The sequence below is a fragment of the Bos indicus genome, chromosome 3, assembly GCF_029378745.1.
Source record: "Bos indicus isolate NIAB-ARS_2022 breed Sahiwal x Tharparkar chromosome 3, NIAB-ARS_B.indTharparkar_mat_pri_1.0, whole genome shotgun sequence".
In the NCBI taxonomy this organism is placed as follows: Eukaryota; Metazoa; Chordata; class Mammalia; order Artiodactyla; family Bovidae; genus Bos; species Bos indicus.
The window spans coordinates 105,813,784-105,838,010 of record NC_091762.1 but is presented as its reverse complement, the minus strand read 5'-3'; the positions used below and the strand labels follow the sequence as shown (position 1 = coordinate 105,838,010).

Sequence of the window (24,227 nt, the reverse complement as noted above, 5' to 3'; positions counted from 1 at the left end):
TTTCAGGCAATGATTAAGAATCCGAACTTAAGATACAATCCAGGGACTTCCCTGGTGGGCCAGTAGTTAAGAATCTGCCTTCCAGTGCAGGAGAGGTAGATTTGATCCCTGATTGGGGAACTAAGATGCCACGTGCCGTGGAGCAACTTCAGGTCCCCATCTAGAGAGCCCGAGGGCCACAACAAAGACCCAGCTTAGCCACAAAAAAAAAAAAAAAAACCCACAAAAAACCCCAAACCAACCAACCAGACAAACCAAAAAACCCCAAATTATCACTAAGAAAAACAAAATACAATCCACATACGACTTCCTTGAAGTAAGTAAAGGACCTGTAATACAACCTGTTTCCACTCCATCGGACACCATCCTCCTCACCTGTCAATTAGCAGTTTTAATGATCTCACCCTCTTACCCTTAATATTTTTTCATTCATGTTTCTACATACGAAGGGACCATATCTTAAACATTTCAGAAGCAACTTTGTCCTTCAGTCATTTTAGAAGATTGAATTTGCTTGCCTGCATCCCCACTCCCAGCAGAGCCCCCACCTCCACCCCTAGCCACATCCCCAGCACACCCCGGCCGAGTTTCTGATGCCAGGTCTCTTTAGACTTAGATGAGCTGAGCTCTTTATGGATGCAGCAAAGATGAGAAGTCCTCAGACAATATTTTCTCAATTTACAGCCTATTTTATTTCCCTGTTTTACAATCTAAATGTGAATACTTAAAAAGATATTAAACCTCCCTACCCCCTAATAGCACAGCCTCACACCAGTTTTTGTGTTGGAAGATCTTCAAGCTCATATTGACACCTTCGTGACAAAGGGCTGTCTCACTCTCTCTTGGCTGCTCTCTGGTAACACCTGTACTCTTCCTTCAGCTCCCAAGTGTTTTTGTGGGGTCCTTTTACATTTCGAACACCGATTTCATTCAGGATTTCCTTCAGGTACACCACAGGTTGCATAGTGATGCCAACCAAGTCCTTTATGTTATAATACTGGTGTTTCTCAAAGGCAGCAAATAGCAAGGTTAACACTTGGTCTTTATCCGCCTTCACTCTCTTTCCTGTTTCTTTCTTTCTCTTCTCATATTCAATATTGTACTGATGATTGGCAACAGGTTTATAATTGGTCGTGACCACCTTCTCCAGTTTCTGTACAGTCCTGGCAGGTTTGGAAGCCCCCTCTATTTGCATCCTCTTCAGCCTCATGTAGTTTTCACTGGGAGCAGGTCTGCATTCGCCGCGATGGACTACGGTTCCTTGCAGGGAAAATTGATCTGGCTCATGCTCAGTCAGCACCGTGAGGACCTGCCCTCTGTCTGTCTGCAAGAGAAACTGATGCTCCGTGGGAGCGTGGACCGGGGCCGGTTGTCCATCTGTACCCCGAATGTCTGTAAGTTCCTTATTCAGAGTAAAGGAGATTTCCGACTTCCCTTGATTTGTAGCAATCTTCAGCTTCCCTACTTCACCGCTTCCAGGAGCTTCCGACCACTGCTGCGATAGGTACTTCGGTACCTTCACCAGCCACATCCGCTGGTTCTGTCGGATTCCCTCCAAGTTGAGTGGAATGCTCTGGGGCTTGAGTCGGCTGCCTCCGGAGGCCATGGGCACCTGAGCTGAGGGTGCAGAGTTAGGAATGCAGGGGAAGCGAGACACCAAAACCAGCTGGTGGAATCCAGAAGCCTAGAGAGGAAGCAGGAAATACACGCACATTCAGAAATGTTCAAAGATGGGGTCTTAGAATCCACAGAGTGCTATGCTATCAATTCCAACAATTGTACAATTGTGAAATTATTCATAATAAGGGGAGATGGCAAACCATAAAAGTGGGAGTTTGATAACTGTGTGGCACAAGGTGAAGACGAAATACTTCAGCAATTAAAATTACAGGAGCTTCAATCTACCAATGTAGGAATTTTTAAGACACAGTCATCCCTAAACACCTACTCTACCAAGCTTCCCCTCTCCCCTGTTCTATATTTCTCCAGAGCACATGAAACATCCTAGATTCTTTATATTTTTACATATTCATCATATTATCCTATATCTCTACCCCACTCCAGACTCTAAACACCATGAAAGTAGAGTTTATCACTTGCTGTTGGTGTTTAATAATTTTGTTTATTTCTTTGAGGGAGGCAGAGAGAGCAAAGAGTGAGCATAATTTTACAAAAGGAAGCCAGGAGGGAAGGCCCTTCCACCAGGCTGAGACTCACCACAGGCAGCAGAAAGCTGTGTCGAGCAAGGCTGGCCAGGGAGGGTGCTCTCTACTGAGCAGGGACTCACTCAGGCTCCACGCTGCCTCTCCCTGGAAATGAGAACAGAGTTTCTCTGCATGGCCCTATTTATTGCTACAGGTAGGGAGTCCTTGATGGGATTAGGTAACAACCAGACTGAAAATCCAATCACCTTGATTCAGTTATGGGTTTTCCCCCAAACATCTCCTAAAGCATAATCCTGAGGGTGGGAACCTTCTTGATTTATTTCCTCCACTGAACCCATTTTCTTTAGTTCTCCAGTGTAGAGTGGGTTCAAGGGAAGAGAGTTTGCTGCAGCGTCTTTAAAAAGGCAGGAGATGCAGGTATTTTGAGGAGTTGTGGGACATGTTATTCCCAGTCCCTGACCAAGCACTTCCACTCAGAATTAAAATTGCTCTCACTGGGGCATTCCAGTGGTTAAGACTCCATGCTTCCAAAGCAAGGTGTGTGTGGGTTGGATCACTGGTTGGGGAACTGGGATTTTACTTTTCAGCTTGAGCTGCATGCCCCGGGTGTGGCTGAAAAATAAAAAATGAAAAAATTTAAGAAAAACAAATTGCTCTCACTACCCTCTGGCTGCCCTGATAGCTCAGTTGGTAAAGAATCCACCTGCAGCGTGGGAGACCTGGGTTCCATCCCTGGGTGGGGAAGATCCCCTGGAGAAGGGAAAGGTACCTACTCCAGTATTCTGGCCTGGAGAATTCCATGGACGGTATAGTCCATGGGGTCACAAAGAGTCAGACAGGACTGAGCGCCTTTCATTTTCACTTTCTTTCACCCTCTGACTGAATGTGGAAAGTCTTTATTTCCTTCCCTGATTGCTCCCTTCTTAAAACACTCTTTCTGTGGTCCCATGACACAAGCTCCTGGGTTCCTTCCTGCCTCGCAGGCTGCCATTTCAGCCTCCTTCCTGGGCACCTCAGTGTGTCTTGGGCCATAAATGCTGCCCATTGGCTCAGGTGATGTCCTTTCTCATTTGACACACTTTTTGAAAATTATATTTCAGCAGATGCCTCTCGAAAGGGCATCCATAGTTCAGCTCTCTCTCCTGAGCTTCTGGTAGGCCACCCAAATGCCAACTGATGTCCTCAACTGCATATGATTCTTAGTAAGTAAAAACCAGGAACCCCCACCACCCCCCACCCCAGTCAAAAAAAACCTACTCTTCTTATATTCCCCTTCCACCCTGTCTCCTAAACTGGATACTTGCGTGTTAAGCTTACTTCTCCCCATGTCTTGCTCCAGTGGGCCAGCAAGTTCTACCTATTCTGTCTCCTTAATTCATCTCAGATTTCCCCCTCTATGATTTTCCTCTCCTGGTTCAGTGCAATATCTTTTTCTCTGAACCCGGTTCCTCCTGTCCCTACATCCCATATGCTGGAGTCAGAGTAGTGTTTCTAAAGCATGATTCTAAACATGCCTTTCTCCTTCTTCATAGATTTGGGAGCCTCCCCATTTGTCATAGAATGAAGTCCATTCTGTCTAAGGTGGCTTCCAAAGCCTTTCCAGAAGGGACTGCTGCTCACCATCATTTTTTGCAAAATCTCCCTAATTCTCTAATTCTCCTTCTCTTCACCATCTGCCACCACCATCTGCCCTGCCCCACCTCTAAAACTTTCTCATTCTAGTGTAGGGACTTGTTCCCTTGTGTTTCCATCCCATTTTCCAATAGTTATTTAATGGAAAGAGTACAGACTCAGGTGCCAGGATTCTGGTCTTAGTATTGTTATTCTAGTGCTGAGTGGCCCTGGGCAAGTGCCTCCGCCAATCTGGGCATAGTTTCTACTTGCTTAAAATGGAGGTAATGTCCCTACCTGGTGAACTCCCAATGAGATAGTAAGCAAGATGTAGCAGCATCTAATGCAAAGACTAGAGGGAGGATCTAAATTCTCCTTGACCCATCCCCCTGCTCCAGGTCCTTCCTACCCCATTCCCCATACCTCTAGCCCATTGAGCTAAATTATTGTCTGAGGGGGCTTCCCTGGTAGCTCAGCTGGTAAAGAATCCACCTGCAATGCAGGAGACCTGGGTTTGATCCCTGGGTTGGGAAGATCCCCCGGAGAAGAGAATGGCTACCCACTCCAGTATTCTTGCCTGGAGAATCCCCATGGACAGAGGAGCCTGGTAGACTATAGTCCGTGGAGTCGAAAACAGTTGGACATGACTGACTCACTCACTCACTCACTCATTCTTTGGAGAGCAGGTCAGTATTGGTATTTTCTTCATGTTCAGCCCCTTTCCTGGGTGTATGTAGTGGGCTTTCTCATGGTGGGGAGACAAGAGGCTCCTTGCAGGTTCTGACAATGCTAGTCATGGATAGAAGGTACCTTTCAAAGATGGAGAGTAGATACCTCCAGTGCCTCTATCTAGGGTGGGCTCTAATAGCCAGAGGGACCCCTCCAGGCCCTTGAGAATCCTCCCATTTGACCCACTCCCTGGTCAACCTGGGACTGTTTTTGTCATCTCTGGATTGAATTTTGTCCAAACCGTGCCCCTAACTAACTGTTGAGGGACTTTGGGCAACCCTCTGAGCCTTTGTTTCTTTACTTATAAGATGGAGAAGGCGTACTCATGGTAAAGGTATCTTCCAAGTCAAAATGCCACAGAATTTAGCACTGCCTGTTGATGGAATCTGAGTCATAAAGGCATTAAGCACAGAAAGAATGCTGAACACTGAACCCATCACTTCTCAGCCCAGAGTCACAGAAGGAGCTGCCCTGTCTCCTTCCTGCTCGATGGCCTCTTCGCCTGCCCAGGTTCAGCTTTTGGCTCACTTCCTGCCTCCTGTCTGGCCTTTTGTCCCTATGTCATCCCTGTCTCTTCACCCTATGCCTGCCTCAGTCAGCAGCTACTCAGACCACACTGGTCCCCTTCTTACCACATGCCCAGACCATCTCGCTCCTCTTACTAGTTTTGCCCTTTCCCACCTTCCTGCCTGGATCACCTCTACCCTGGTCTATGCCCCTGCTCCTCCTACCACCCACCTTCCCCTCTCCCTCTCCCTTCCATTCGCTGCCCCTTCCAACTTGTTCCCCTCCTCTCTGACACACCTCCCTTGAACTGTGCCCCTTGCCCCTCCTCCACACCCTGCCTCTTCCCCAACCTGTGTGGACCTTGGGCCCACATAAGCCTCCCTTGCCTCTGCTAGGACATCTGCCCCAACCAGCCCTCACCAGGCCTGATGATCCCCACTCTCCATCATGGCCATCCTGTCCCTTCCAGCGGGGCACCTGGCCCCTCCCAGAAGTCCTGAGAATGTGGTCTGCCGCATCCTGGTGACCTGGGGGACATGGGGGACACTGGATGGTGGCGAGCAGACACACAGCCTGGTGGGGCAGCTCCTTCAGGTAAGAGTCTCTTTCCCAAGATGGGCAACTTTCATGTCGACTTTCATGCAGACAGCTGCTTTCACGTCTTGGTTATCTTGCTGCCTGAGTTTAGCGTGTCTCTATTCCCACTCCTTAAATCAAACATAAATGGAGATCGTATTATGTTTATTTTTTGTTTAATATTTATTTTTACTTATTATTTATTCGGTTGTGCCAGGTCTTAGTTGTGAATATATTTTTTCAGTTCAGTTCAGTTCAGTCGCTCAGTTGTGTCCAACTCTTTGCAACCCCATGGACTGCAGCATGCCAGGCCTCCCTGTCCATCACCAACTCCTGGGGCTTACTCACACTCATGCCCATTGAGTCGGTGATGCCATCCAACCATCTCATCCTCTGTCGATCCCTTCCCCTCTTGCCTTCAATCTTTCCCAGCATCAGGGTCTTTTCAAATGACTCAGTTCTTCATATCAGGTGGCCAAAGTATTGGAGTTGCAGCTTCAGCATCAGTCCTTCCAATGAATATTCAGAACTGATTTCCTTTAGGACGGACTAGTTGGATCTCCTTGCAGTTCAAGGGACTCTCAAGAATCTTCTCCAACACCACAGTTCCAAAGCATCAGTTCTTTGGTGCTCAGCTTTCTTTAGACTCCAACTTTCACATCCATACACGACTACTGGAAAAACCAAGTGAAGTGAAGTCTCTCAGTCGTGTCCCACTCTTTGCAACCCCATGGACTGTAACCTATCAGGCTCCTCCGTCCATGGGATTTTCCAGGGAGGAGTGCTGGAGTGGATTGCCATTTCCTTCTCCAGGGGATCTTCCCGACCCACGAATCGAACCCAGGTCTCCCACATTGCAGACAGACGCTTTACCATCTGAGCCACCAAAGCTTTGACTAAACGGACGTTTGTTGGCAAAGTAATGTTTCTGCTTTTTAATATGCTGTCTAGGTTGGTCATAGCTTTTCTTTCAAGGAGCAAGTGTCTTTTAATTTCATGGCTGCAGTCACTATCTGCAGTGATTTTGGAGCCCTCCTGGCTCTATATATATCTATATATGTAGATATATATAAAGCCTCCTGGCTTTATATATTCCTATATAAAGTCTGTCATTGTTTCCATTGCTTCCCCATCTATTTGCCATGAAGTAATGGGACCAGATGCCATGATCTTAGTTTTCTGAATGTTGAGCTTTAAGCCAACTTTTTCACTCTCCTCTTTCACTTTCATCAAAAGGTGCTTTAGTTCTTCTTTGCTTTCTGCCATAAGGGTGGTATCATCTGCATATCTGAGGTAATTGATATTTGTCCCGGCAATCTTGATTCCAGCTTGTGCTTCTTCCAGGCCAGCATGTCACATGATGTACTCTGAATAGAAGTTAAATAAGCAGGGTGACAATATACAGCCTTGATGTACTCCTTTCCCGATTTGGAACCAGTCTGTTGTTCCATGTTTGATTCTAACTGTTGCTTCCTGACCTGCATACAGATTTCTCTGGAGGCAGGAAAGGTCTGGTATTCCCATCTCTTTCAGAATTTTCCACAGTCTGTTGTGATCCACACAGTCAAAGGTTTTGGCATAGTCAATAAAGCAGAAGTAGATGTTTTTCTGGAACTCTATTGCTTTTTCGATAATCCAACAGATGTTTGCAATTTGATCTCTGGTTCCTCTGCCTTTTCTAAATTCAGCTTGAACATTTGGAAGTTCACAGTTCATGTACTGTTGAAGCCTGGCTTGGAGAATTTTGAGCATTACTTTGTTAGGGTGTGAGATGAGTGCAATTGGGCAGTAGTTTGAGCATTCTTTGGCACTACCTTTGGGGTTGGAATGAAAACTGACCTTTTCCAGTCCTGTGGCCACTGCTGAGTTTCTGAGTTTTCCAAATTTGCTGGCATATTGAGTGCAGCACTTTCACAGCATCATCTTTTAGGATTTGAAATAGCTCAGCTGGAATTCCATCACCTCCACTAGCTTTGTACACAGTGATGCTTCCTAAGGCCCACTTGACTTCGAATTCCAGGATATCGGGCTCTAGGTGAGTGATCACACCACTGTGATTATCTGGGTCATGAAGATCTCTTTTGTACAGTTCTTCTGTGTATTCTTGCCACCTCTTCTTAATATCTTCTGCTTCTGTTAGGTCCATACCATTTCTGTCCTTTATTGTGCCCATCTTTGCATGAAATGTTCCTTTGGTATCTAATTTTCTAATTAGTATCTAATTAGACGAAATCTCTAGTCTTTCTCATTCTATTGTTTTCCTCTATTTCTTTGCATTGATCACTGAGGAAGGCTTTCTTATCTCTCCTTGCTATTCTTTGGAACTCTGTATTCAGATGGGTATATCTTTCCTTTTATCCTTTGCCTTTCGCTTCTCTTCTTTTCACAGCTATTTGTAAGGCCTCCTCAGACAATCATTTTGCCTTTTTGCATTTTTCTTTCTTGGGGATGGTCTTGATCACCACCTTGTGTACACTGTCATGAACCTCCGTCCATAGTTCATCAGGCATTCTGTCTATCAGATCTAATCCTTTGAATCTATTTGTCACTTCCACTTATAATCATAAGGGATTTGATTTAGGTCATACCTGAACAGTCTAGTGGTTTTCCCTACTTTCTTCAATTTAAGTCTGAATTTGGCAATAAGGAGTTCATGATCTGAGCCACAGTTAGCGCCCAGTCTTGTTTTTACTGAATACATTTTTTAATTTGTTTAAATTAATTTATAAATTTTATTATTATTTTTGGCCACACTGAGAAGCTTGTGGGATCTTAGTTCTCTGGCCAGTGGTTGAACCTCAGCCCTCAGCACTGAAAACACCAAGTCCCTTTAAAATATAACTAAGATCTGATACAGATAAATAAATAAAATGTTAAAAAAAATTCCAGTCACTCCAGATCCTCAGGCAATGCTGACTGACATTCTTCCCTGTAGATGAGTCTTGTGTGGCCTAGAATTTCATATAACAATACTTACTCTTTGTGTTTGGTGTCTTTCTTTTAGGGTCCTATTACCATCCTTCTGTGCTTTTGCATATGCCACTGATTCATTCTGTTTGGTGCTGAGTGGTATCCTGTTACATTGATTTGCCACCAATTGCTTCTCCATGGCACATGTTGCGAGATATTATTGTTGTCAATTTGTTGCCTCTCATTCAAATCTACCCTTCATTACCTGCTCTCCCATAGCTGGATAGCCCCCTTTACGGATTTCTCCTTCACAGTGAGAACAGCATTAAGCTGTGTCAGTAGATGGCAATGGAGGGACACCTCAGGAAGAAGCTTTTCCTGCATCTCACGTGCGCCGTTTCTCTTGCAATTGCCCTGCTCCCAGAGGCAGATGCCTGGCAGCATCCATTAACATTCTGCTCCAGCTGTGTGTCCAGAACATGCCTGTAAACTCACAGCTTGTGCCCACCTCACTAGAGCCTCCCACAGTGGACTCTGTGCTCCTCAGGGATCATCCCAGTGATGAGCAGGCTTCTGATTCCCTGTGCAGCCACCTGCCAGCCTCCACCCAGCAGCTCCCTGGAAGGCTGTTTCCTCCAGACATGGGCACAAGTGTCCTAAGCCTCCACCACTCCACCTGCAAGTAGGCTCCTGACCTGGACTCTCCAGGGTCTCCCTGGCAGCCTCTGCCATCAGTACCCTAGAGGGATGTTTCCTACCAGCCTGGAGGCTATGGATCAGGCCTGGCCTGGGTTCCTAGCACACCTCATATCACGACACATGTTTTCCAACAAATTTTGAGTGCCAGCTTCAAGGAGAGGTTGTCTTTTCAATTTGTTCCTTCCTTGGACACTCCCTCAGCTTCAGAATATTCTGTATATTTCTCCTATCACCTTCTCTAACACTTGAAGAGTTAATACTTTTTAACATTAACATTCCCTTGTTCAAGTAACTACGTGGTCTCTATTTTTTGATCGACTCCTGACAGCTACATTAGGTGCTTGTGTTGTTTCCAACGTGGGGCTATTATGAATAAAGTTGCCATGAGTGTTTTTGTCTTTGGGTAGACATAGCCTTTTATTTTTCCTGATAAACAGCTAGAATTGGAACTGCTGGGTCTTGGGGTAAGTGTATAAGAAAGTTTAAAGGAATTGCCAAACTGTTTTCCAAAGTGATTATACCATTTTATGTTTCCATCAAATTGGTAATTTGTATAACTTCTTTTGTGACCCATCTGTTTGCCTTTTGCCCATTTTTTTTTACTTTGTCTTATTAAGTCATCATCTTATTATGAGTCATAATGGTATATTTCAAAGAGGAGAAATTTTAATATTGATGAAATCTGATTTATCTTTTGATTTCTACTTTAGGGTTACTGCTTTTTATGTTCTAAGAAATTGTTGTCTACCATAAAGTTGTGAAGATACTTTTTCCTGTATTTTCTTGTAGAAGTTTTATAATTTTAGCTTTTATATTTAGGTCTATGAACCATTTTGAGTTAATTTTTGTGTCTATCATGAAGGGTTCATATTTTGCACTCCAATACCCAGTTATTGCATCACCGCTTGTATAGATTATTGGATGACTTGGCACCTTTGTCAAAAACTATTTCCATAGTGTTCTGTCCCATCTGATAGTGTTCTGTCCCATTGCCCTATCTTTATGCCAACACCATTGTTACTCTATAATCAGTCTTGCAATCAGATAATAAAATCTTCCAACTCAGCTCTTCCTTTTCGAAAGTCCTTTAGCTATTCAAGGTCTTTTGCATTTCCAAATAAATTTTAGTATCAGCATGCCAATTTCTTCAGAGAAAACCTGTTGGGATTTTTACTGAAAGTGCACTGATTCTAGAGGTAAATTTGGGAGGAATTGACATCTTCACAGTATAGTGTCTTCCAGTCCATAAACACAGTATGATTAACTATCCATGTCTTCAGGTTTTAATTTTTGTCACACTACGTCTCTGTCCGTCCTTCTGCAATCACATCTCCTTTTGACCACAGCTGGGAAGTTTTCCACTTTTAAGACCCAGATCATTAGACTGGGCCCATCCACATAATGCAGGCTAATCTCCCTGTCTCAAAGTCCTTAATTTAGTCATATCTACAAAGTCCCTTCTGTCATGTAAATTAACATAGTCACAGGTTTTGGGCATTAGGATGTGGGCATCTTCAGGGGGTTCACTTTCTGCCAGCCGCACTTTACCACAAATAATGTCATGATGAATATTCCTTGTACATGTGCCTTTAATGGAGATATATACGAATGTATAGGTCATAGGATCTGCATATAATTAGACCAGGTAATGTCAGCTTGCTCTTCAAAATGGCTACACCGATTATACCTCCATGTCCTTGATGTCCTTTGGCATTATCAGTTTTCTAATTTTTACCAATTATTATTAGTATAAAGTGGTATCTCATTATTTCTTTAATTTGCATATCTCTTATTATAATGATTCTGAGGCTATTTTCATATGCTTATCAACTTTTGGAGTTTGCCTGTTTATTTCTTTTGCCCATTTTCCCATGGAAGTTGTTACCTTTTTATTGTTGATTTGCAGGACTTCCTTGTATATTCTATAGCTGACATTAGCTAGGGGCTCTATGGCAGCTGACTACATGAAGAGATGTCTTTCTCTTTCATTATACTGCTGATATTTTCTTAACCTCAGAGTCTCTTTCCAGTTAAAAAGTAGCAGCCCCATGCTTTTGACTCATCTGATTGCACAGGGATGGCTGGTGAATACAGACAAAGTGCAAAGACCTGGATTATCTACAAAATACAAGTATACCCCTGACCCACCACCCCTAAACGAGTACTGATACAGACTTCAGGGATATTAACTCAGGGATAGGGACAGGCTTGTGAATCAGACATGGCCAGTTACTCAGAAAGGTTTGGTTAAGGCCTTTGGCAATGGCAAAATAAGAGGCCCCTTGGACTTCTGGTCCCAGCTAGGGAAGGGGACAGAACCACCATTGAGACAGGAATCCTGCTCTCAACCTATGGGCCAGGAGGCTAACTCAAGTCCTACAAACTATAACTGGACATCCCAGGAGTGATTGTGAATGCCATGTGAACCCAGAGGCAACTAGTCAACACTATCTGAGTTCAACTGTTTACTACTGAAGGACTGTTGCCAACTGTTGGTCAGGATAGTAGCTCATTTTTTTGCTATCATAGGATCTGCCCCCAGGGAAACATTATAAAATGGCCCTGGGATTGGCAGGTTAGCTCCTGGTGGTTTGGGTCTGTCACCCGATGAGGAGTAGAATTAGAAAGGGACTTAGAGATTTCACCTATCTTCTTCCCAGCCCCACCCAAGATGACTAAGGTAATTAATCTGGAACCCTACTAGGGAAAGATGCTCCCCCCTCCCCATTCTACTAACTCTGTGCCATTGTTATACCACCTCTCCGGACTGGGCACCAGCTATGGGGACAGAGGTGGACTGCTGCTGCTGCTGCTGCTGCTAAGTTGCTTCAGTCGTGTCCGACTCTGTGCAACCCCATAGACGGCAGCCCACCAGGCTCCTCTGTCCCTGGGATTCTCCAGGCAAGAACATTGACTCGTGGGTTGCCATTTCCTTCTCCAATACATGCATGCATACTAAGTCACTTCAGTTGTGTCCGACTCTGTGCGACCCCAGGGACAGCAGCCCACCAGGCTCCTCTGTCCACGGGATTCTCCAGGCATGAATACTGGAGTGAGTTGCCATTTCCTTCTCCAAGAGGTGGACAGATGATATGGTATTTCAGGCCAGGAGAAACACCTCAGGCAGGAATAGTATTATCTCAGAATGCAGTTTCTGTTTTTATTTTGTATAATGGTCATGATCTCCCCTGTACTGTGCCTGTTAAACATCTCACATTTCCTCCCTAGCCTGAGTGGAGGGAATCTGTTCACGGACTGCGTGATAATGGTGGCTTCACTGTGAAATGAGTTAGACTGCTACGTCTGCAGCGATTTTCCATGGAAGAGTGACCCAGCTAATGTGACCATGTAGGGACGACTGACAACTCTCACCTTCCTCCTGTCCTGCATGCCAAGTTCCTGGCTCTAAAATTGCCCACCTCTTGGCAATCCCTGTTTTTAGTGTACCAGGTATCTTACTCTTGATACCCTCTAGTTGCTGATGTCTGTATGGCCTTTGTGGTATTTGGTTGCAGAGCACCTCTACATACCTGATCCCAGGGATATCATGGAAGAGAGCTGGACCAAGATTGTCAGGGTCCAGCAAGGTATATAGGTGTAGTATATGGTCAGACCACCCAAGATGGCTGTTCTTTTGCTCTCTGTACACCCAACCCTGCTCCACCAGGGCCTGCCTCACTCACATGACTATCCAATCCTCTTAATTATAGGGCTTAATCAGGAACTGCTTGCCTCCTGCCCCAGCCATAGTCTCCCTGGTAACTGATCACGTCATGCCCCCATAAATGGTAGCCTCCCTCTCCTCTCAGGTAGCGAAGATTGCTGCCATGTCCTGCTAGTCACGTACAGTGGGGTGCCACTCCAGGATCTTTTGCTTTGGATGTGTGATATCCCCTGTCCAATAAACTGCTGATGATTCTGGCACTGTCTCCAGACTCCTCTTCCCTCTGCAGGCTAGGCAGCTACAAGGCTTGCAAGTCTGTGGAGTGCAACCCAACAGCAGGGATTTCTTTCTTTTTTTGTCCAGATAGTGAAAGTGTCTCTAATACATATTTTAAACAATCCACTTTTCCTCATTGTTTTAAGGTACCCCCTCATTATATATTAATTTCCTAGTTATATTACATACCAATCCCTGAATTTTCTCTTCTTTAAACAGAAGTTGATCTAACCATTAATAGACTTATATTATTGCACATAAGTTGTAGAGGAAGTTTACTTAACATACCAACTGAAATTTTTAGCTTGTGTTGAGTTTACAGATCAACTTGGAAAGTTAATATCTTTATATTAAACTGCCTTATCCAAGAACAGGGAATGTCTGTTCATTTATTCAGATCATCAACTCTTAAGAATTTGAAAATTCTCTCTATAGAGGTCTTATGTATTCTTAATTATTATTTAATAATTTGAATTGCTATTGTGGATAATGTCTCATGTTTACTGGGTATAGCTGTTACAGAAAAAAAAAAAAAAATGCAACTGATTTTTGGTAGAGTGATCTTGTATCCAGCAACCTTGTTGCTGAATACTCTCATGAGGTGTAATAATTGTTCTTCTTAATAAGGTAGTAATCAAATTATCTATAAATGATAGCTTTATCTCTTTTTCAATCCTTCCTCTATTTTTTTGTTTTTATGGCTTTGTACAGGATTCCCATACAACTGTGGTGTTGAAGAAGACTCTTGAGAGTCCCTTGGACTGAGAGGAGATCCAACCAGTCCATCCTGGGGGGAGTCGGTCCTGGGTGTTCATTGGAAGGACTGATGTTAAAGCTGAAGCTCCAGTATTTTGGCCACCTGATGCGAAGAGCTAACTCATTAGAAAAGACCCGATGTTGGGAAAGATTGAAGGCAGGAGCAGAAGGGGACGACAGAGGATGAGATGGTTAGATGGTCTCATGCACATGGGTGTCATAGATTTTCAAATTCCGCTGGTGACCAGTTTTTTAATCTCCCCTCTTGATTTGGGGCTTCCCTAATAGGCTGTGTGTTGCAGCTGTTTCAATTGTAAGCCATTAGAGCCCTGTTTGTAGGGGATAAGTTGTGGGGCAGAGGAAGCCTTCTATAATATGATTGCACCTCATTCTTTTAATGGGTCCATTTCCCTGTGTCATGACTTTCACAAGTGTTTTTTGAGCTTTTCATCCCCTCTTAGGTGAGAGAGGAAATCTAGGGGGCCCCTGAGTGGGGAAAATGCCCTCCCCCAGGGTTGGGTCAGTTCAGTTCAGTTCAGTCGCTCAGTCGTGTCTGACTCTTCACAACGCTATGGACTGCAGCACACCAGGCCTCCCCGTCCATCACCAACTCCCAGAGCTTGCTCAAATTCATATCCATGGAGTCGGTGATGCCATCCAACCATCTCATCCTCTGTCGTTCCCTTCTTTCTCCTGCCTTCAATCTATCTCAGCATCAAGGTCTTTTCCAATGAGTCAGTTCAGTGTTTTCCCTGGACAGTAGGCCTTTGTCATGGAGGAGACTCTGGATGTTTTTCAGAACTTTTACCCTCTCCCTGAAAAAGACCACTAGATTTTTCTCAGATCTCTACTGTGGGTGCCTAGAAAAAAAGCCCATAAAAGTATGCACCCTTGCCAGCCTCTAACTGTCGATCATACCCAAAGTAGTTCACACTCAGCCTCCAGAAATTTGTTAGTATTAACATTTAAGTGCTCCCATCAGGTTTTGGCTCCAGTGGGTTCTCCTGGTAATCACAGACTAGCTCTAATTCTCTGTGTGTGCTCTCCAGATTTCAAGGTAGCAGTTTGCCTTCCAACATCAGTTCTCTGCCAGGTCCAAGAAACATCATTGATTCTTCTTCTGTTGATCTTAGAGAATACATTAAATGTTTTCATTAACATAGCATTTACTACAGGCTTTTTGGTGTATGTGTTGTTCAGTCGCCCAGTCATGTCTGACTCTTTGCGACCCCAAGGACGGCAACACACCAGGCCTTCCTGTCCCTCACTGTCTCCCGGAGTTTGCCCAAGTTCATGTCCATTGCATCAGTGATGCCATCCAGCCATGTCATGCTCTGATGCCCTCTTCTCCTTCTGCCCTCAATCTTTCCCAGCATCAGGGACTTTTCCAATGAGTCGACTGTTCGCATCAGGTCACCAAAATACTGGAGCTTCAGTTTCAGCATCAGTCCTTCCAACGAGTATTCAGGGTTAATTTCCTTTAAGATTGACTGGTTTGATCTCCTTGCTTGAGAGTTTGAGAGCCTCCAATGGACCGTCGGAGTCTTCTCCAATACCACAGTTCGAAGGCATCAATTCTTTGGCACTCTGCCTTCTTTAGGGTCCAGCTCTTACAACTGTACATGACCACTGGGAAGACCATAGCCCTGACTATATGGACCTTTGTTGCCAGAGTACTGTCTCTGCTTTTCAACACATCGTCTAGGTATGTCATCACTTTCTTGCCAAGAAGCAAACATCTTCTGCTTTTATGGCTGCAGTCCCGATCTGTAGTGATTTTAGAGCCCAAGAAGAGGAAATCTGTCACTACTTCCACTTTTTCCCCTTCTATTTGCCATGAAGTAATGGGGCCATATGCCATGATCTTAGTTTTTTAAATATTTAGTTTAAGCTAGCCTTTTCACTCTCCTCCTTCACTCTCATTAAGAGGTTCTTTAGTTCCTCTTTGGTTTCTGCCATTAGAGTGGTCTCTTATCAAATCAAGAAAGTTGACAATAGTTTTATTACAAATAGAATTAAACCTTACAAAATGCTTTTTCTGCATCAGGATAATTATTTTCCTCTGTTAGTCTATTGATGTGGTGAATTACAGAGAACTTTTCTATTGAATCACCCTTATATTCTGGGAGAAACACCAGTTGATTGCACGTGTGTGTGTTCAGTTGTGTCCAACTCTTTGCAGCCCCGTGGACTGTAGCTCACCAGGCTCCTCTGCCCATGGACTTTTCCAGGCAAGAATACCAGAATGGGATGCTCTTTTCTACTGCAGGGGGTACTCCCAACCCAGGGATTGAACCCACGTCTCCTGCATTGGCAGGCAGATTCTTTACCACTAGCACCACCTGGGAAGCGCAGGTGATCATGATTATACCATTTTTAATACACTACTAAGCTTCATAGTTTCTATGTAGGATTTTTGAATCTACTTGATTCCATTTGTATTTTCTTAGTATTTACTCTAGATTTTAGAATGGATGCTTAAGATTGAAGTTATTCAGTATCTTTCACCTCCAAGAACATTCCAAGGGCCAATGTATGTGCTATCGTTCTCTAGTATTTTAGTTCATGACTATATTTAATTTTAAAAAGGATTATTAGTTTTATAATCTGTATGTTAATAGTTACTAATCTTATTTCTTTGCTCACATTTCTTTCTTACATTTCAGCCATTCCATCATTTCTTTACAATGGCAAACACAGTAAATGCTATGTGCCAGGCGCTGTTCTGAGCACTTTAAACATTACCTCACTTGAATTCCCCCAATAACCCTATGAAGTGTGTACCGTTTTCCTTCTGTTTGAAGAACATCTTTTCAGAATGTCTCTATGGATCTCAGTTTTGTTGTCTGTTCCTCTTTTCTTAATTTTACTCTCTTTAAAAAAAATTTTTTTTTTTTTTTACTGGTTAGAAGCATGGAAGTTCTTAAAACCCATGAGAGTATATGAGATGTCTCAGAGAGCAGAAGTGGGAAAGAAAGAAAAGACAGAATGCTGTGGGGGGTGGGGGCGGCGGGCGGGGTACCAGAGCTTAGATACAGGTCTCATGAGCCTTCCAACAAGAGATGGTGTCCAGTGGAACTGCAAGGTTAAGGGCCAGAGCCGAAGCAGTGGAGTTTACTCTGAAAGGCTCTTGGCAGGCAGGTGCCAGCCTTTCTCCTGGCAAGCATGTGCTGTGACATTGCTATACTTTATCCATCTTCCATACCCCCAGATCCAGTCCTAAGAGGACAGTGGCACTGCCCAGAAGTGACTATATCTTTCCTTGAGGCAAGGAGAGAAAGGGGTATTCCAGGGGTCACAGCACTGGAGGTCAACAGCTACGCTTACTGCTTGTATCAGGTGTGGCTGAGCAAGGAGACTGCCCAGCCATGCCTGAGCAGAGCTTCTGGACCCAAGTGCTCAGAAAGCAGCAGTGGGTCAAGGGCAGCGGCCTCGGCTCCATTTAACCTTTTCCTCTATTTGGTTCTGGGCGCCCCTTGTGGAATATGTGGGAATAGAAGGCTTTGAGAGCCTGTAAGCAGGGATCCTGGGAACAGAACCAGAAAGCTGCCTGAAGCAGTCAGACTCCACGGCCCAGTGACACATTGTGACAAGATTTCCCAGATGCCCAGGTCAGATCTTTTTTTTTTTCCAGGTCAGATCTTTGAGGGCTTTTTCTGAGATGTACTTCTCTCTGCTTCTCAGCCGAGGCATCTTCCTCTTCCTTGTTTCAGTCCTCTGGAACTGTTTGCTCTCTCCTAGAATTAAGAACCATCTTCAGAAAGCAACACGTGAAACCATTTTCAAACTGACTTTAATAATTTTTTTTTTTTTTTTTGGTGCTGCCCAAATACTGTACATGCAGAAGCCATGTGAAGGATTTTCTCCTCAAGGGAATTGGCAAGAATGTTGTAAGAAACAGCCGGTAGTCCTTCCCAGCCATCCACCTGCCACCTGGGAGCCACGAGTTTGGGAAGATGCTGCATATAGAAAATGTAAAAGGCTAACTGCTTCTTATCTAAACAGTGTGCTTGTCAGTCCCTATCTGCTCTCTCTCCGCAGGATGCATTTGGAAACTCTAAAAAAGGGGTTCTTGCCTGCTGTGAATTTACATTCTCAAGGAGTGAATGAAACAATCAGGCCAGCTTTTCCTAAGGAAGCAGCAGCCACTCTGCCTGTTGAGATGGTGTCTGCAAAAGGCATTCTGGAAAAAGAGTGATATATATATATATATTTTTTATTCAAGAAGCAAAATACTTTGAAGGGAAATAAGTTCCCTCTCTCCTCCCATCAGAGAGCCTCTTCTTTTAAGATTTTCCCACAGATCCCGTTCTAGAAGCAGAGATGAGGACCGACCCAGCATCGTCTGCTGGTGGGGATACTGACCTACGCAGGATGCAGCTGAGGCTGTAACCTCACATCAGCACCTTGGAAATTGTCCATTGCAGACAACCCTTAATTATCTCATCACATAAGAGGAAGAGAACAATAAACCACGAGGAGGTGGAAGGAGCAGAGTCCGCTAGGATTCCCAGAGTTCTTGTCAGAAGCAGCATCTGGGCGTGGATGGGTGAGGACCTGTCCCCAGGGCTGGAAGGAACCAGCCTGTGAGACCAGGTGCCAGGTATATCAGGCTCACAATCCTCATCAGCTCCAGATCAGACTTTAAAAACCTGGAGGGAACCATGAAATAACTAGCAAATGCTCTGGTTTTGCAGATGAGGAAGCTGAGACCCAGAAAAAGGAGGAGACTTGCATAAGGTCACAGTTTCTCTGTATGTAACAGCCTTGGATTCTCTGTAGCCAGCTGTCCAGGCCATTGACCTTTGGGGCGGATGCTCTATTGCCTTTGGGATTCCCAGGGCCCATTTCTGTTTGCCAAGCTCTCTGGAACCCAGGCCCAAGGACCTTCCTGGCATCAATGTGAACTGCCTGGGAGGCTGAAGGCTCCTACCCTTGCTGGCCAAGTTTCCAACCAGAATGTAGGGAGGTTCTCCTGGAGCAGTAACACGCATGCTTTGTGGCGAGCATCCTCCCCAAGCCAGTCTGTGCCCTGGAAGAATGCAAGTTTCCCTCACAAGCACAGCCTTACTGGGCCCACAGAGGCCTGAGCTCAGGGTTGGGGGGAGAGGAAGTTGCTTTGCTACATGGAAAGATTAAGCCCTTTGTCAGAGAACAAGGTCCCGCCATGGGGCATGCCGACACCTGAGCCGCACGTGTGCGGCTCAGCTGGCAGAGCTGCTGCCCGAGGAGACCAAGTTGCTCTCTTTGGCATCACTGACATCACTCTGAGATGCTCAGGCACTCTTTCAAAATAACCCTTGCCCAGCAAGCCCAGGCCGATCCAGTCCCCATCAGGCCTCACTGGATCAGGCGAGGCACGCTTGCCCCTCAGTCTCGACTGTTTTTGTTTTGCCCCAATCTCTTCTGACCTGAGTGAAAAGCAGACTCAAGGGAGAAGGTAGGGGACGAGTCTACGTTCCTATCTCCTCCCTGATCATGCAGGTGGACAGTAGTCCCGTACAGGAAGCAGCATTTTAAGGAACCTCTTTCTGGGTCAGGATATTGGAGAAGAAAACTCTGGGGAGAGGAAGAAAGGGAGAGAGAAAGGAGCCGGCGGGCAGCAGGCCTCTCCCCCTCCCTCTCCTGGCAGCCACTGCAGATACCCTGCCGGATGGCCGGCCTCCTGGTCCTGAAGGACACGCCCCCCCCCCTTCCCCCGACGAGCAAAGGCAGCAATTTGTCCACAGGGTTACACAGTGCAGGAAGCAACCAAAGAAGCAGAAGAGCAGCCTTTCTGAAGCCCTGCTGCTTTCTGGGCTGAAGAAGATGGGGACTCAGAGGTTATCAGGAGCTCTGGAGTCCCGGCTGGGGGGTGGGGGTGGGGGGCGGGAAGCCCAGCTTCTCCTGGGCTGCAGGGTGTGGAACAAGGACCCTGGTTGTGTGCCAGGGCTCCTGGTAACACAGTCTGAGATTGTGCTACATTTCATTTCCAAAGAAGTGCCCTTGCAGGGCTCTAGAGTCTTTAAAGGGGGCAGGAGGCTTCTGCTTTCCTCAAGGCTGGCAGTAAAGAACTCAGGCATGCTGGCCCTGGTGGGGGTCAGGCCCCAGGAAGAACCAGTGATCCCATGAGTGGTGAGCAAGAGGGGCAACCCTCTTTCTCGGCCCCCTGAAATGCTGGAAGTGCCTGGGCTCGCTGCATACTGGGAGCCTCCTTTCCTAAGAGTGCTGGGTTGGGCGAGAGACTGGGTGGGGAGTAGTTCCGGAGATGGTTTGACAAAAGAGATGCGATCCTTCAGGGAAGAACCAAGACTTGGCCCCATTCGCTGGAGTCTGATTCATACCAAAGGCCCATCACAGCTATCCCTTTAGGAAAGGAGTCTGTGAAGGAAGTGGGACAGATTGAACACAGCAGAAACATGAAGACAGATGCTCTGAATCATCTGTCATGGTTCCTGCCCACAGCCCGGCAGCGCTGCAGGGCTGGCTGTCTGTGCCACGTCTTCCACGAAACCTGCCTGAGCAGAGGGAGATGGAGTGACAAAAAGCCCAGCCTGGCATCAGCCCCAGGGTCCCCTGGGGTAAGGAGCGGGCATGTGGAGCTGTGACACTGCCTCTAACAGTGCCTGGGAGGAATCATGTTCCTTCCCTTCCCACCATGCCCTCCTCAAGGGATGGACACTCCCCCTTCCAGGCAAGGCCAGCAGTCACAGTGCTCCCTCCTCCACTGGGACAGGTTTCCTCCAGAGCAGCCTCTCAGACAGGCCCCAGCATCCAGGAGGCCCAGACAGACCTGTAAGTCCAGCCACTCACCACCACACACATATGGAGCCTCACTAGACTTCATTCTCATGGGAGAAAATCCAGGTGGAGTAACTGGATTAACTTGATTTGGTACAAAGGGTTAACAATAATCCCCCAAGGTCGACTTGGGTGGGGAATGACTGCCCATTAGTGAGGCGGAACCAATGGAGTGGCCCACCTCTAGGACAGGTCAGGCCACCCCTCTGGCTAGTATGTGCCCCCTGCTAGCCAACCTTCCCCGGAGGCAAGGGGCCAGCAGCCACTCCCCAGCAGCAGCCTCAGCTGGTAGCTCCCCATCTTTTGTCTTCCTGGGTTCCTCGGGGAGGAAGGGTGACACCCTCTCTGAGAGCCTCATTCCCTGGGGGTGACCACACAGTCTGGGTGTCACTGCTCCATGCCACATCAGGAAAGATCCACACTGGACCTTGTGAGATGCCGGCTGGGAATCTATGGGTCACTAATAATCCCCCAACTCCAAAGCTGTTGAGTATCTGCACACCATTCTGAGGGTGACGGCTCTGCATCACCCATAGGACGTACAAATACTCTTCTGCAAGCGCGTTTCCTCCCTCTCCCCACCCTAGGATCCAAGACCAGAGAGCCCTTTGCCATAGACACATGAGAAATGCATTACCCAGTCCCAATTTCAGAAGAGAATTTCTGAGAAAGAGAAAACTCAACCCAGCTGTCTCCTCTCTCTCTCTCTCCACAAACACAACAGTTCCCGTCCGGCTCTGGCAGGAGTCAGCCCAGGCTCTCGTTTTGTTAGTTCTTATTGCCCTCACCCACATTTTGTCCGTGGGCAGTTTTCTTGGGAGGGAGGTGGTCAGGCCCTGGCTTCAGCCCCATGCGGATCCTGCCAGAAAAGGAAACCCCTTGGTGGAGAAGGGTCTGTCTCAGAGCCTCTGCCTCCATGTCCCCGCCTCAGCATCCATCCCCATGTCCACCTGGCTTTGTGATGAATGGAGTCCAAGCACCTCCCCATGGCTCCCCCCACGTATGTGGGTGAAAGTCATGCCGTGCTCGGGGGTGAGGTATGGGGAAGGGGCAGGGGGGCCCCAGACCTTGACCCTGCCATGTCCATCTCCTGGGCAACCTCTCGCCTTTCACACTAGACCCGAGGAGGCAGAGGGACAGATTTGGGCTCCCGAGCCAGACTTCAGGATTCCCAGCCGGCATCTCACAAGGTCCAGTCCAGGCCCTGGTGCCCACCCCCAGGGGCCCAGCTGTCCAACCAGGTCAGGGTTTGAGTGGCTTTGGAAAGCTCCAACCAGACAAAGGTGGAAAGACAGCAGAGACAGGTGTGGCGTCAAGAGCAGGCCCGGCTACTCTCTGGAGGGCAGCGGCAGAGGCGCAGGAGGCAGGGAGGCCGAGGGGGTGAGTATTGCTTGTACAGAGCTGGTGACTGTCATGGTCTATAGAGTGTAGAACCAGGCTGTGCGGGAGCCCAGAGGTTGGAGCTTCAGAAAGTCTGAGCTCTCAAACACAGACCCTGGTCTGGAAATGAGCAAAAAAAAAAAAAATAGAGCCCCTAATAGTCAGCTTCATGCAGCTAATCCCTGAAGGTTGGACAGGATTCTTAGAGCAAGTCAGTCCCAGCCCTCCTCCTTCCTGCCAGCAGCCCCGCCCTCCATGGCCCCTCAACAAGCCAGGCCCCTTCAGGATGAGCCCCGAGGGGCACAGGACCACCCTCAGAGCCTGGGAAGGACATGGGTGTTGTCAGGGGCTGCCCACTCTGGCGGACAACATCCCCTCTGAGGCCAACCTCTTGCAGGTTAAGACCATCCAGTCCGCACCTCCTGGGGTCCACTGGGATAGCTCCTTTGGCATGTCGGAAGCAAGGAGGCTTAAAGGGAGATGGGAGGTGAACAATGCAAAAGGAGGCACCCGCACTTCCTGCCAAGGTAGCTGGCCTGCAGCCCTGGGAACCAACACCCCCTCGGATCTCACTTTTAGGAAGGGGGAGGTACCAGCTGGAGGGAGAAAGCGATCTCCAAGCCCTCAGCTCCCCAGCATCTTCTGCTCCCCGGGGCTCTGGCCAGGGCCCTAGGTGAGCTGCTGCATGCTGTGGGTGCATTCGGTGGAAGAGCGGCTGGAGAGCTCGGTGGAAAGGAGGGTGTCAGGCTTCCCAGAGGGGCCTCAGTGTGGCCGGCTGCAGTGGACGCTACATTCCTCAAAAAAGAGCAGCAGTGCTGGGAGAGGCAGCAGTGGAACCAAGGACAAGACGGAAAACTCAGCAGAGACCACCAAGAACAGGCACGGGTGGGAACACGCAGGCTCTGCCCTGAGCCCGGGGCCAGGCGGGAGGAGCCAACGGCCGTGTCCCGCACTTCCACCCCTGGATTCAGCGGGGGGAGTCCTGGCCACACAATTCTCCTTTGGGTTTCTTTACAACGAGACACGGAGAGACATGGGTTTCAGCCCATATAGTCACCAAGACAGACTACACCCAGACAAATGAATAGATCTAACATGGTCACACATAGACACACACACACACAAACACACGCACACGCGCTAGAGTCTCCAAAGACAGCTGGGACAGGCCCAGGAGCCAACAGGCATGCAGCAGGGCAAGGGAGCCAGAAAGACGTGGAGACTATGTACAGGGGGAGGTGGGAGGCGGCCATGCCCCTTCTCACATCGCACCCGGCCTCTCCCTGAGGTCCTTAGGAGCACGAGGGGCTGGTGGCGCTCTCCAGGGAGGACTGGGACAGGCGCCTGGTGAGGGAGCCGAGCGTAGAGTCTGCCACGGAGGACGTGGGGAAGAGTTTGTACCAGCCGGTGACCGCGGCGCTCAGGTCCAGCTCGTCCAGCATGATCTGGGCCATGCCCATGAAGCACTTGTGATCCATGCGGCCGTAGTCTCCCCAGACGATCACCTGCCAGTGGGGGGAAGAGAGAGCAGCTGAGCCAGCTCTCCAACTCCAGGGCTGGGCGGTGGCCGAGGAACCGTGTAGAGACTGCCAGGGCACACGGGACTGCGAGACGCAGAACTCAGACTGACTTCAGGCAACAACTTATTAAGCACTTGTGGTGTGCCATGCTTATTAAGCATTTATGGTATGCATTATGGTGTACAGACTTTACATATATTCTCTCCATTGTTACAACCATCTAGGTAGAGGTGCTATACGGATTATTTCCACAAAAAGGAAATGTAGCTCAGAGCGAACAACTAACCCAAAGATACACAGCAGTTGGTGGCACAGCTGGGATTAGAAGCTGGCCCTGACTTCCAGAGCCTCCTAGCATCCAGGATGACAGGCTTCCAGAGCTGGAAGCAGGCTGAGAGTCCAGGACCCGGGCCACAGCTATCGCTCTGCTGCTGGATCATGATGATAAACATTACCACCTGGTGGAAGAAGGTGGTCAAACTCTGCTTCTAGGGGACTTCCCTGGTGGTCCGGTGGTTAAGAATCTGCTTTCTACTGAAGGAAGTGCAGGTTAGATCCCTGATTGGGGAGTTAAGATACCACATGTCTCTTGGCCAAAAAAAACCAAAACATAAGATAGAAGCAATATTGTAACAAATTCAATAAAGACTTTAA

The 24,227-nt window shown here is 47.2% G+C and overlaps 1 protein-coding gene, 1 long non-coding RNA gene and 1 pseudogene across 3 annotated transcripts in view; 1 reads left to right on the top strand and 2 right to left on the bottom strand.

Moving 5' to 3' along the window:
- Nucleotides 1–724: 724 nt before the first annotated feature.
- LOC109556446 (general transcription factor IIF subunit 2 pseudogene) lies at nucleotides 725–1,679 on the bottom strand (annotated as a pseudogene).
- Nucleotides 1,680–4,728: 3,049 nt separating this feature from the next.
- On the top strand, nucleotides 4,729–18,162 carry LOC139182277 (uncharacterized). Its single transcript, XR_011565931.1, has 3 exons — nucleotides 4,729–5,015; nucleotides 5,482–5,606; nucleotides 17,738–18,162. It is a non-coding gene; the product is annotated as an uncharacterized lncRNA (long non-coding RNA).
- A 3,118-nt stretch (nucleotides 18,163–21,280) lies between these two features.
- Nucleotides 21,281–24,227, bottom strand: part of RIMS3 (regulating synaptic membrane exocytosis 3) — a 38,722-nt gene continuing 35,775 nt past the window's right edge. For both annotated transcript variants that reach the window (XM_070786770.1, XM_019957734.2), the window contains exon 9: nucleotides 21,281–23,558. In XM_070786770.1, the coding sequence (XP_070642871.1) occupies nucleotides 23,346–23,558 (213 nt within the window). In that variant the 3' untranslated portion in view covers nucleotides 21,281–23,345. The remainder of the gene's footprint in view (nucleotides 23,559–24,227) is intronic.